The following is a 13,812-nucleotide window of genomic DNA, read 5'->3' as shown; positions in this document are numbered from 1 at the left end:
CAAAAACTTTCAGAAATATTTTCTATTATTATTGATAAAAATATTCAAATTCACTATATTTTGCAGATAATTCTTAACAGGATTCATAATTTTAAGATTAATTTCTATGTTATTGACTTCTGGAATTTTTATATGAATTTTAAAAAGAATAAGATACAAGAGACACAACAATAATTTATTATTGTAATCTAATTATATGTGTAACATATGAGGATTGATTATTAAATTAGGTCTTTTACTACAATATTCCATAAAACATAGGATAGAAATATGTGATCACTGCTGTTTAGTAGCATGAGTCTCTAGTGTATGTGTGTACAGTATCAGTTTGTCATGCTATGTTGTGTACAGTATCAGTTTGTCATGCTATGTTGTGTAACAATGAAGTTTAAACATGAACTTATCTTCCTGAATCCATACATAGTAGTGAATGCAATGATCAGTGATTTAATTTTTATTGTAATTGTTTGAAGGTTTTACACAAAGTGAGAAACATCACTTTGGTGAAAAATTCTGGAACCTTACAAAAAATAATTTCTCAATAGTAGATAATTTTGACTCAGTCAATCAGTTCCTCATCTACATTATTAACCTGTTCAGTTATATGATCCAATCTCTAAAATAATGTTTGTACCTTACTATTAAGTATAACATTCATTCTTAATAAAATCCATACTCTTTTAGCTACCAGTACATTTGAACTCCATTCTTCCAACATTTTCAGAATTTCTTCATTATCATTTTTAGGATCTACTCTAATTCTACTGAATGTCCTGTCAATCACACTTGATTGAAAGATTTTCTCTTTGTATCTCAAGACATTCGTATGAAACTTAGGACTTAGCTATAAAATGAAACACACAAAAACAATATTAAAATCTCTTAGTTGGAATAAAATGGATAGATACCCAAACAACAACAGCATAAATATATTTAAGCATTAAAAACACTGCCATCCAATCGAAATTTTCAACAATTAAAAGTATTTTATTAATTTAATTAATCAAATTAAACTGATCAATTCCAGAAAATTGATATACAAAACACACTTGCATTGAAAATAATCTTTATGCAAATCTGAAAATGCAACACAGCAACCATGTGATATGCATCCAAATTCTGATTACTTGAACAAAAATGACATACTTTTTTCTATAAATGAAACAAGCAAAATCAATGTTAATATCTCTTAATAATGCAGAATAAAACATAGCTTCCCCAATTGGAGGTTAATATTGAATGTTTCAGATATATAGAGGGGTGCGAAAGTAGATATACAGTTGTTATGGAAAAAAACATTTAAAAAATTTACTTTTATAAATAAATAAAATTACAAGTAAGAAATATGAAGTAATAAAAGATTAAAAAAAAAAAAAAAAAAAAAAAAAATAATAGTGAACACCAAACATCTATATTTTTTAGATTCGCAACTGTATACCTACTTTTGCACCCTATTGCATTTTAGATTAATGAAAATAAAAATATTTAAAGTAATTTTTAAAAACTGTAATTCTTATAAAATTATATATTAGCTTTTCTAAATAATTATTGGTAATCCTCAATTAATGTGACAGATGTATTCTTATAGCACATCAAGTGACTTTTTCATGCAGCATCTAATAGTGACCATTTTCAGAACTATTGTACTAAAAAAAGTGTCATGTAGTATAAAATTTCTCATAATTAATGGAAAATTACAGTAAAAATATAATGCATTAACTGGAAATGTGTTAAATTAAAAATCATTATTGACATTATTAACATACGAACGAAAAGTTATATTATTCAAAAACTTAAGCAAAATAATAACAACATTTTGCTTTAATTCACTATTATTGGATTGTAATTTTAACAAATATAATCTCTATTATTTTTATATATTTTTAGAACTGTTCAAAATGTCAAAGGCAATTTAAAGATGTATCCTTTATCTTATATTAATTGTAAAATTTATAATAGTTAAATTGTCTTTCCTTAATTTGTAAGTAAAAATATTCAAAATAAATTGAATAAACAGGATAACGAAAACATAAGTATTGACTCAATAAATGAACAAGTTATAGAAGAGAAGCAAAGAGATCTTGCTCAAAATTTATTAATTTCTGAATCAAATATTCAGTATCTCCAGAAATCTGTTTCTCAGAAAGAAGAAAAAATTTATAAAATAGGTAATTAACTAATACATAAGAATAATTTGTAACAAAAATTTTTTTTGTAATAGAATAAGTTTTATTAAACCAAATTTATATATAATTGTTAATATTAGATTTAGAATATTGAAGATTTTTAAACTTTAAAATATGTTTTCTTTAAAATATATTTTTTAACTTCACTACTACAGTAGTATATATATATATATATATATGTGTGTGTGTGTGTGTAATAAATAATAATATAATAGTATATATAACAAATTAGAATTTAAAATTTTTTAAAAGGAATTTATTGTTAAAAAAATCAGTCTTTCAATGAATACATGCTTGATAAAGGTATCAAGTAACAGTATATTGATACTGTATGATTTTAGGTTTCAGTTCATTTATGAAAGATTAGTTGATTATTTTTTGAATATTTTAACATCATTTTTGCATTAACACTTCACAGGGTTACTAATGTAAATGTAAGTTAAAGAATTTAAAAACTTAAAATTATAAACACAAATCATAAATTTGTGACCTTAGGTCGGTGTCTCTTTGACACCACATCAGGATGTGACACCACTGAGTCTCTAAGGACCCAGAAGTTGAGACGGTGAGTTATTACGTCACGCGAGCGGTCGCGGGTAAGCGGTTAAATTCAGAATAGAGGTGAGGAGAGAGAAACGAGGAAATGATTCACTTGGGATCCCTGTTAACTAGCAATAATAATTTAATATTAACAAAAGTAAGTACAGATATACAAGAGGTATTAAACATGGTTACAGTTTCCAATGGTCATTGCGAGACTGGTCATATTTTTGTGTCATTCCAAGAGAGAGAGTTTACCAACGAATCACGTGTTGATAAATACCTGGTTAACCGACTTGACAGGAAGAGATTGGACTTCTTGACTGGAGGTATGGCAGACGAGTCCAATTAATAGTCTGATGGAGTAGTCCAATGGAATAGTCAACAGAGAAATATCCAACGGCTCACCAAGTTGGGTATCTGGAATACGCTTGAGTTTTCGGAGATTTTGCGATGAATTTTTCCTATAAGATTGGAGCACAATTTGAACGACTAGATGACGACTGCCTGGGTTTGTCGTCGCCCCCCCTTTTTATTTGGACCTTCTCTTGAGTTTTTTTCCATGAGGTCAGGAGAGGGTTGTTAAGGGTCTGGCGTCCAATAGTTGAAGTTTATATTGAAGGTTCTGGGTGACACACAAAATGGGTCATCTTCAACAAGGAAGCAAGTCGTGGGAATTAATTTTTATGGATTTTAACTTTACTCTTTGATAAAATGATGGAATTTTAAACGGTTGAAATTTAGAGTGATTAAGGTAAGATAAAATTTTCGTCTATTCGCCCTTCACAAATTTTTGAAAAATTGTAAAATGATGAAAAGTACAAAAATTCCTGAAGATGATATTTTTAAATAAGCAAAAACATTATAAACTAGTATGTTATACAATAATTTTTATGATTTAAGGTTAGTAAATATTAATTGATTAGCTCTTGTATTTGGTTTTTAGTCTTAGTGAAATTAACTGTTACTGTGGTGAAGATGATTATACTGATTTATCAAATGATTTGCTGATTATTTATTTGATTATATTAAGGCTAATTAATAAATAGATACAAAGCAATTTGACTCTATCTATTCATTAAGTAGCTTTAATATAGTCTGATAAATAATCTGTTAGATCATTTGATAATGCATGTGTAATGAGTAGTTTGTTAGTGTACTGATACATTTAACTTAAATAAATATATAAAATTTATGAATCAATATTTACATAAAGATTGGTTAATTTTGTATTTGATATTTAAAAGAGGAGAACTTTTCAGGATATATTTTTAATAATATATCTTGCAAGTTCCTACAATTTTTTTATAAACATATTTATTAAATGTAGAAATTTAGAAAAAAATTTCAATTCAATTTTCATACATTGAATTTTTTTTATTTTGGAATAAAAAAGTTTGAAATTTGAGATATATTAATTACTACATTTGAAACTGAATGTTAGAACTATTTCATGTTGTTAAGTTTGATATACGATTAAACAAAATTGTAACATGTGTCAGGTGTGTTTATGTTATCTAGCATTGATGTACAGTCCACAGCTCTTGTCTGTTATGTAACTGTAGACTTAAAAATGTGAGATGAGATCTTCCCACCTAGAGAAGGAGAAATTGTACATTTGCTTTGGTGTGTCGGGTCAGTGTTGACCAGAGTATATAGCTGTGTGGCTGATAAAGAACCAGTGTTGTGATTATTAAATTAATTGTTGGGTGTCTGAGTGTTGCCTGCTAGTGGAGAAATTAAAGTTCAAATTTGTTTTGGTGTTATAAACAATCTGTGACCGTGTAAATGGGAACATTTTTAAAAACATTTTACACATGTTATTGAATTTGAACTAAATTATTAGAAAATGTTTCTACAATTAATAAAAAAATGTATGTAAATTTAGCTAAAATGTCAAATTCCATATAATACAAGAATAGAATCATTATTTTTGAATGTAGAATTTTTTAACTATTTCTCATTACTAAATTAGCCATGAAATTACCCTAGGCTTTTTCTCAGTAAAGACAATTAAAAAGTTTTGTTTTTCATAGTGTATTTCACAAGAAGTTTATTTTTATTAGAAAAACATACTTTGAATGTATTTGTCAAATCAATTCATATTTGTCAAATCAATAAAAATTATTTCAAATGATTTGAAATAATTTTTATTGACATTTTTACCATAAATGTTATATTTTATTTACAAGAGTTTTTAGAAGTGCAAATGAAGACTATCTAAGAAATAAGGAAATAAACTTGAAGATTGCAATACTGAAATATAAATAAATATTATATACTTGTTATAACATTCTGTTTTTTATTTAATAGAAGAAAATATTAATGAACTGACTGCAAAATGGAAAGAGTTGCATCATAAATATATTCTTGTAGATAAATATTACAAACATATAGATAATAAAATTAGAAGTTACCAAAAATTAGATGATGAACTTTGCAAAAAGATTTCAAGTTTGAGAAGTAAAGCAAGGTAAATGATTTTATAATTTTATTGTAAAACAGTTTACATATGAAGATAATAAAAAGCTTTCTCGATAAAATAATTTATATTTATTTTTAACTTAACTTGCTTAAAATTGCCATCATAGACTATTGTTTAAATTTTACAACTTATTTTGTAAAAATTTTTATGAATTTTTATTGGCATATAGATTATTATATTGTTTTGATCTGTTTAGGAGTAATTACTCAGCTATTGAATCTGAAAAACAAGAATTTAATGAAAAAGAAGATAATGTAAGTTAAATTCAATAAATCATTTTATTCTGAAAAGTATGAATCTATTACTTTTAAATTAAGAAAGTAAAACACTTGTTACTGTAAAATTTTTTTTATTACTATTGAACAGCAATTATAGCAGTTTAATTTCTGTGATAAAATTGATGTATTAAGTTATGCTATTTTGCTAAAAATGGAGTAATGGAATAAATTAAAGATTTAGATTCTTATTAAAAATTGTGAAGCTTAAAATGAAACCAATAAGTGATACACACACAAATCAGAAATAACAATAAAATTAAAATGTATTAAAATTTTTACTTGAAGTTTCAGAAATTTTTTTTAAAATGAATTTTATTAAAATGAATCAAATTTATGATGTCAATTAAACAGCATAAATAAATAAACAGGGAAATATAATTTGATGGTTGAGATTACCAATGTTAATTAGTCAAGTTATATCTGATTTATTTTTATTAAATTTTTTAATTAATTTAGTGTAAAGATAGATAGATGCTGTCATTATGTTTATATATTAATAACTAGAATTTAATTAGTTTCTAATAATTAACATTAATTAAATTTAAAATTATGTTGTTCCAAATTAATCTAACAACAGGCAGATAATTTCTAATTATCTTCCTTTCTTTAGATCAAAGTAACTTTAGAAATTTGGGCTTTGTTTATTATTGTATATATTTATTAATGCTAAATTGTAATTGTCAAACTGATAAATTTAAGACAAAGTAAAGAAGGAAACCGAAATGAATATTATGTTGAATAGAATGAATAAACAAAATGTCATTGAAAATGAGAATGGTAAACATCATTCTCATTTTCATTTACTCATTTTATATTGTGCCTGTTTGAACAGTTGGTGAATGATAGGACTTTGTACACTTCAAAAAACAGAAAAGTTTATCTGCATTTTAACTACATTTGTTTTATAGTATACTTGTATTTGATGATCAGATGTAAAAGAGCATAAAAAAAGTATGTTGAAAAGCACCACTGTTGTGATTGCACATTTTGCAATTATATTGATGAGATTTTAGATGAATTTTAATATATCAGATGAGAACAAGGAGTTCTATCTGACTTAAAAACAATTTTACAGTAGAATAATTCAAAATTTTGCCAACTTTTGCAGATTAGAACCAAACTTTTATGCCAAAAACTTTCCTCTGTTTCTCTACTAATAAAATGACAAAATTCTGTGTTAACAGAAAGATGATTTTTTCCAAACAATGGATTAAAATAAAAGAAAATGTAGGTAGACTTTTCTGGTTCTCATCTCACAGTATGAAAAAATTATTTTAGATTGACTTATTGGTATGCAGGTAAATGTTTTTATTTTTATAATGTGTAAATCTGATGCAGTCTTTTGTTTTCTCTTGATGTAGGCCTACATTTTTCCCTAAGAATATACATTTCTCATTCCTTTTTATATAGTTATTTTTGTTAATTTGAAAGTTACAATAAGTTTTCATTTGCTCGTTCTTAATAAACCATGATAAATTGCCTTGACTTATGTACTGTATTTAAGAATAAAAATCTGACTTTGATATTTCACTAATATGAACTTGAATTACACAAGATGATGACTTTTTTGTAATAAAGGTCAATATATTTCAATTATTGTGATCTAGCAACAATAAAATTATTATATTTAATTAATTGGATAATTAAATTTGGAACAATGTGATATCATTCAAAAATAAGTTTTTTTCCATAAATTATTAAATATTTGCAAATTTTTTAAAATTAAGATATATTTGTCAAATTTTAAATACCAAAAGCTTCTTTTATTTTATTTTATCAATTTTTCATTAAATAATTAATTCGTGTTTTGCTTTTCACAAAAAAAAAAGAGAGAATTACAATAGTGTGTCGTTAATCTGAACCCCGGTTATCCGAATTGCTGGTTATCTGAATGATTTTCAGTCGGACTGTGTCGTGCTGAATCGAACGTTTTTGATACTAGATCTACTTCTAACGTATAATTTTCGTGATTTTATATTTTTCAATATATTTATTTTGTTTGTACAAAATAAAGAAATAATTTTTAACGATACAATAGCCTCGATTATTATTATAAACATTTTTGTTAGGCTTAAAATCGACAAAAATCCAACATGAAGTGACACGCAACGGAGAAAAATTTGAACATTGGACAGGTTAATATATTTTTCGTACGTAATCGATTATCCGAACAAATCACTAATCCGAACAACCCCAGTCCCCAATTGATTCGGATTAATGACTCTCTACTGTAGTTGAAGTTAACTAACATGCTACATATCCTATAACAAAAAATATGAAGAAAGTGACAGAAAAAAATAAAACTTTGATTAAAAAAACTGAAGAATACACAAATTTGTGAAAAAATTAAAAGATGCGGTTAGAAAATATGTAAAAAAAGTACTTAAGGACAACTTGATTGTTTCTCTTCTTAATGTGCACTCAAATTTTATATGGAGAATTGATGTTAGGCAAATTATTTTAAAAAATAGATGATAATTTTGAAATATTAAAAAACACTAAACCTATAAACCAGCAAATTTTATAATAAAAGCAAATGTTTTTGCTTGTGTTGCATCAAGAAAACTAATTGCTAAATGCTGAAACAAACTGGGAATTGCTAAACATGTGTGCAGAGGGGAGGTGACATAACACGAGAGAATGGGAAGGGGATACTTTCCACTTCACTTTACTTCACTTTGTAAAACTCTTTATTTAAAAGCCCCAGTACCGCTAGGCATCACTGGGGTGGAAAACAAAAAGTATTACACTAGTTACATTGATGTCTTATCAACGATGATAAAGAAGTAATTATGTACAGATATACATCAGTGGGGAAGCCACAGTTGAGTGCACTGCATAAACAACTTATACATTGATGTCTTTTCGATGAGCAAAAGTATTATTATGTATAGTTTATACAGCAAATAAAATTTACAGCAACAATCACAGCACCAACATGTCCTACAGTGATGTCTTATCATGAAATATAAACAGAAAATAAATGTACAAATATACAGCACAATGAAACTACATTAACATTGACAACATAATCAAAGCTGATGGTGATGTCTTAACAGGGATGATTACTCACAGCAAAATAACATACAGGGGTTGTGATAATAATTCAATGCATACAATTAGTAATCTAAATTAAAAGTATCTTCAAGACACAACACCACTGTCACTTGGCAATGGAAACTGTCTTCACAGCACCATACTTAATTAACTGTAGTCCTTCTGAAGTAAGAGGTGACAAGGTCCCTGAAAGCCTGAAAAAGGTTGTTGTCTTGTAACAGCACATGTAAGTCCTGAGGCCAGTTCCCACTGGATGGCAGCAAGGAGAGAATGGCTCTTCGTTTGTCGTCCAACATCGGGCACTGCAGCAAATAGTGCCTGACACCATCTGGAATATTGCATAGTTCACAATTCTGTTCAGTTTTTTTGTTGAACCTGAAGAGAGAACTATTAAATTTACCATGCCCGGTGTAAAATTGTGTTGTTCTATGTTTAATATAATGATGATTACTAGCTGAGACTGTGGAGAAAAAATCCCTTGTAATGCTGTTGGCCCGCAGGTTCCATGGAAGGGGGGATAGTAAGATTTATAGTTTGAAGAATGACTTCCATGCTGTGGGAAAAGAGTCAACATTGTAAAAATTAATAATACTGTTTTGTGGGTGGCCTTATATATTTCAACCTGCTCAAGATGTTTGAGAAAGGGTTACCTAGAAGAGTTATTTAAGAGGTATGCTTTGTGGAATTCCTCATTAATGTTGAAGTTGGAGAAATAAATAGCCAATGCTGTGTTATCTAACCTTTCATGATGGATGTCTGATGTTCCTTAAGGCGGGTGTTTAAAGGGTGTGTTGTAGCACCTATATATTCTAAGTGACAGTTGGATCTATGACCGATGACGTTGATAGTGTAGATGCCTGGTTGAAGGTGCATGTCCAGATGGTCTTTAGCATTGTGGAGGAGGTAGGAATTTAAGAGAATTCTACGGAATGCTAAATGAAAGTTATTTTTCCTGGATATTTCCTTGTAAAGGGAGTATTTTCTAGCTTCCTGTCATAAATTATGGTCCTACAACCTGTATCCTGGGTGGAATTTATCTGCAAGGCAGAAGTGGTGGAGGAAAGACAATGTATAAGGCCTTTAATAGTACTATAAATCTTACTATCTTCCCCTTCCTGTTTATCTCATCTTGCATCATCTCCCCTCTGTACATATGTTTGGTAATCCCTTGTTTGTTTCAGCATTTGGCAATTAGTTTGCCTGATGATGCCTGTTCAACACAGGTGAAAACATTTGCATTTGTTATAAAATTTGCTGGTTTATAGGTTTAGTGTTTTTTAATTCTAATTTAACCAGTTTTAAGTGGCAGTTTTCTTCTATTTTGAAATATGTTATGGTTTTGAAAAAACTCAATATTTTTAATATATAAAAAATTTGATTATTTTTGATTATTTCTTGAAATTGACATTAATTTAAATGATATCTTATTAACTATTGAAACCACTTATTTAAGGAAACCAAACACTGCTTACTTTATTGAAAAATATTTTCATTTACTTTCAAACCATCATCAGTTACAACTTATTTTAACTTTTCAAACAAACAAAATGTTCCGTTATATCTTATATATTAAATTCACAAGTAGTGTCTTACAGCTAAATTTTAATTTATGAATTCAGATATTTTAATATTTATCTTAGAATTGTCTTTTTGGAAAATTTTGATTGATGATAACTGTTCATAAGCTTTAACATGTGTGTATATATATAATTTACACACACACACATATATATATATATATTGCATTAAAATCTATATAGAGTAATAATTTTGTAACTCTAACAGATAGTAAAATAACAAAACAAAATGTTGTAGGTGTTTCAAATAATTTGATAAATGTATTATTTTAAATTATTTTATAGTAGTTATTGATTGCATGGCTTTTTTTACATGAAATATAATTTGTTATAAATATTGTTTACAAATATTGTTGCCAAAGAAATTATATAACATAAAACATTTCATAGCATAATTATTTTTTGTATGGTGATAAAAGATAACAATGCACAAAAAAAAACCACTTATTCGTTGTCAGTGTGAACACAAGGGGCAAATAAAACTAAGACAAAGATTGATTTTTTTTATAATCATTAGTCATATTTGTTTTACCTTATTAGAAATGTCAGATTGCAAAACTGCCATGATTGTTGTGTAATTATAATATATTTGTGACATTAAATTTGAAATTATTTGTTTGTTTAATGTGATTTTAACATATGTCTTTAAGGTGACTGTGAAGTCTACAGTTGATTTTATTGAAAATTATTTAATAAATTCTGTCAGAACAGAATCAGATAATGAATCTACAAAACAGTAAGTATATATTGTAAATTTTAATTTATAGTATAGTTTAAATAACTAATACAATCTATTAGATTGTAACTGTTTAAATAGAAACTAATCTTTTAGAATTTTTTTTCTCAGAATAAATATAATAATTGGAAAGTTAATTGATTAATGATCAATTGATCTTTCTATTTACTTCAACTATCAGACTTTGCTAATAAAACTTTGAGAAGACTATCTAAATATGATATTGTGTATTTAAATGTTTATAAATATTAATAATCATAAGGATGTATTAGATTAGATGCCTAACTATAATAAATTAAAATTAAACATTTAATTCAATACATCATTCATAAACAATTGTTTGACTTAAAATAAATTGGTAACAAATAATAGAAAGAATTAATACTTTATGCTGTAGCTCTTGAATCTGATATTTATTTTTGAACAGATAATATAATTAATTTAGTAAAGATTTTTTTCTGTTTTTTTATAATTCTTAATTATTCAATCAAACACATTTTCAGATATGTCTGAGGAACAATTTTTATTTTTTGACTGTTTAATCTTTGTAGTAAGCTAAAATAGAAAATAAGGATGTTCTTCCTAATTTTGAATAAGGCAACATAGTTATTTGGAACCTGCAAACATTTTTAAGCATAACAAAAATTAGAATCATCTGAAATTATGAACAAAAATTATTTATATAATGTATGACTACCAAGACAATATAGTAATTTAAACAAGAACTGTATACTCTTCAGATGAAATGATATTTCACAGATATATTAAGAAGAAAATGAAAAGATATACCAGTGTTCTGACAGGCTAGTTATTACCTTTTATTTCTTATCATAAGACGTTCTCATTTGAATTACCTGGGTTTATAAATCATTTCTACATTCAAAATTTATGAGTGTTTTTATTAGATGATTTAAAAAAGTATAGAAAGTTATGCTTTGGATGTCAGAATGCCTTCAAAGATTATTTGTTCAAATTCATTAGCTGATAGTTGCTTTTTTTATCTTTGACAATTTGGAAATATAATTAAAAGAATTCTTTCAATAAAAGTGTTTTGTTTTATTTTATTTAAATTAATATTTTAAAAAATTACTTAACAATATTATTTAGTTACTAATAACTATTATTTTTGATCATTTAAGAACATTTCTTATTTAAAAAATTACTTATAAATTTTAATTTATAGTTATTACTCAAACTAATATCATAAACAGGAAATAATAACCCACGTTGTTTATGATTGTCCTTGATCACAGAGAATATGAATTTAAAATACTGTGTGCAAAATAGTAATGTATATAATATACAAAGATGAGAAGATAATGCTGATAATAGTGCTGAGAGGGATTTTCTTAAATGTAATTTGGAATAAACAGCTATTTATATCCAATGGTAGGATGGGAAAAAAAATGTTCCAGCCAATTATATTTATTTGAGTTTTTCTGGCAGATTAGTAATTATGTAATTTGTTCTGAGAATTTCATTGATAATTGTGTGGTTCTAGGGAGAATTTGGAGGAGAATTTGTCTAATAATTTCCTAATTCAGATATCTTTTCAAATAATAAATAATGATAGCAATTTAAATTTTCCTTTGTGTCAGAAGGATAAACAGTATATTGAAAATAGTAAACATTATATTATGCTTGTGTTTACTTTGGACGTTCTTGTGAACTAGAACTTGGTATACTGAGGGAAGAGAAACACACCATTAATTTTTTGATTTCCCTTTTGAAATAGAAGATTGAATGAGGCTATAAAACATTAAAGTTAAAAATAGTATCAGACTATGATCTAATAAAAAATGAGTTTATAGATGTTAAATCTCTGTTATTAAAGGGCTTTATTGTTTTAAGAAATACTGGAAGTTATCTGGAAAATTGGAAAATGGTTACATTTTCTATGATTTATAAAACTGAACACAGCTATTACAACTAATTATAGACCTATAGCATTGTTATCTAGTTTTAGAAAAATTTTTGTAAAAATGATAGCAAATAGATTTAAGCCTTGATGATAAATTTAAATTTAAGAGCTGAAAATCAGTTTGCATTTGTAAAAAATAATAAAGCCAAACAACAACCTACCAGATTACTTTGAGCTACTTTTCTTAGATTATATTTAATTAATTACTAAATAATTTATCACTGGAGGATGGAATTAGGCACTGTTTTTTGTTAAATTTAATAATTATAATTAAATTAATATTTATTAAATAATTTAAAATATTCTGGAAGAAAAGTCTTGGCCCAGAGTGGGACTCAAACCTGCAACTCCCACTTACCACATAATTGGCAATGCATCCACATGGTAAGCAGGAGTTGTGGGTTCAAGTCCCACTTTGGGTCAATGCTTTTTCCAGAATATTGTAAATTATTTAATAAATATTAATTTAATTATAATTATTAAATTTAATAAGAGATGGTGTCTAACACTTTCCTCTAGTGACAAATTATTTAGTAATTAATTAAATATTAATTCTTTTTACATCTGTGTCCTTACTCTTATCAACTTCTGTTTGTATTCTTGTCTACTTGGACCTTGTCTATTAATAGGACATATTATACTGGTATGGTTTCTGATTAGCAAATAGAGGCAATCTTATTCAAAAAGTCAAAACAAAATATGTTTATTCTCATCTGATTGTTTGGCTTTACAAATTTATTGGGTTTTGTTATGTTTGCTTATGGAAAACAGTCATATAGAAACTTCAATTTTCTTGTTATATTTGGTTATTCAAATTATTCTTAGGAAAAAGTTTTTCTGGAATTTTTAGACTTAGAGAACTTTTGACTCTAGAGATGTTAGAAAGAAATAATGCTGGGGAAACACTAGTTACAATAATAGAAAAATTATACAATATAGTTGAAATAAATAGTAATAGAATTGGCCAGCTATTACTATGAGGAAGAATATTTTACACGGAGATCCATTCTCACCACATCTTTTTAATTATTA

General features: G+C 26.5%; 1 protein-coding gene across 1 annotated transcript in view; it reads left to right on the top strand.

The window, feature by feature from the left end:
• Positions 1 to 13,812, top strand: part of LOC136975940 (putative leucine-rich repeat-containing protein DDB_G0290503) — a 30,475-nt gene that overhangs the window by 4,679 nt on the left and 11,984 nt on the right. The window contains exons 4-8 of the mRNA XM_067271111.1: positions 1,888 to 1,920; positions 1,987 to 2,168; positions 5,040 to 5,199; positions 5,408 to 5,465; positions 10,774 to 10,859. Coding sequence (XP_067127212.1) covers positions 1,888 to 1,920; positions 1,987 to 2,168; positions 5,040 to 5,199; positions 5,408 to 5,465; positions 10,774 to 10,859 — 519 coding nt within the window. The remainder of the gene's footprint in view (positions 1 to 1,887; positions 1,921 to 1,986; positions 2,169 to 5,039; positions 5,200 to 5,407; positions 5,466 to 10,773; positions 10,860 to 13,812) is intronic.

The sequence above is a fragment of the Centruroides vittatus genome, unplaced genomic scaffold, assembly GCF_030686945.1.
Source record: "Centruroides vittatus isolate TY-2023 unplaced genomic scaffold, ASM3068694v2 contig_391, whole genome shotgun sequence".
Lineage (NCBI taxonomy): Eukaryota > Metazoa > Arthropoda > Arachnida > Scorpiones > Buthidae > Centruroides > Centruroides vittatus.
This window is presented reverse-complemented; position numbering and strand designations above follow the sequence as displayed.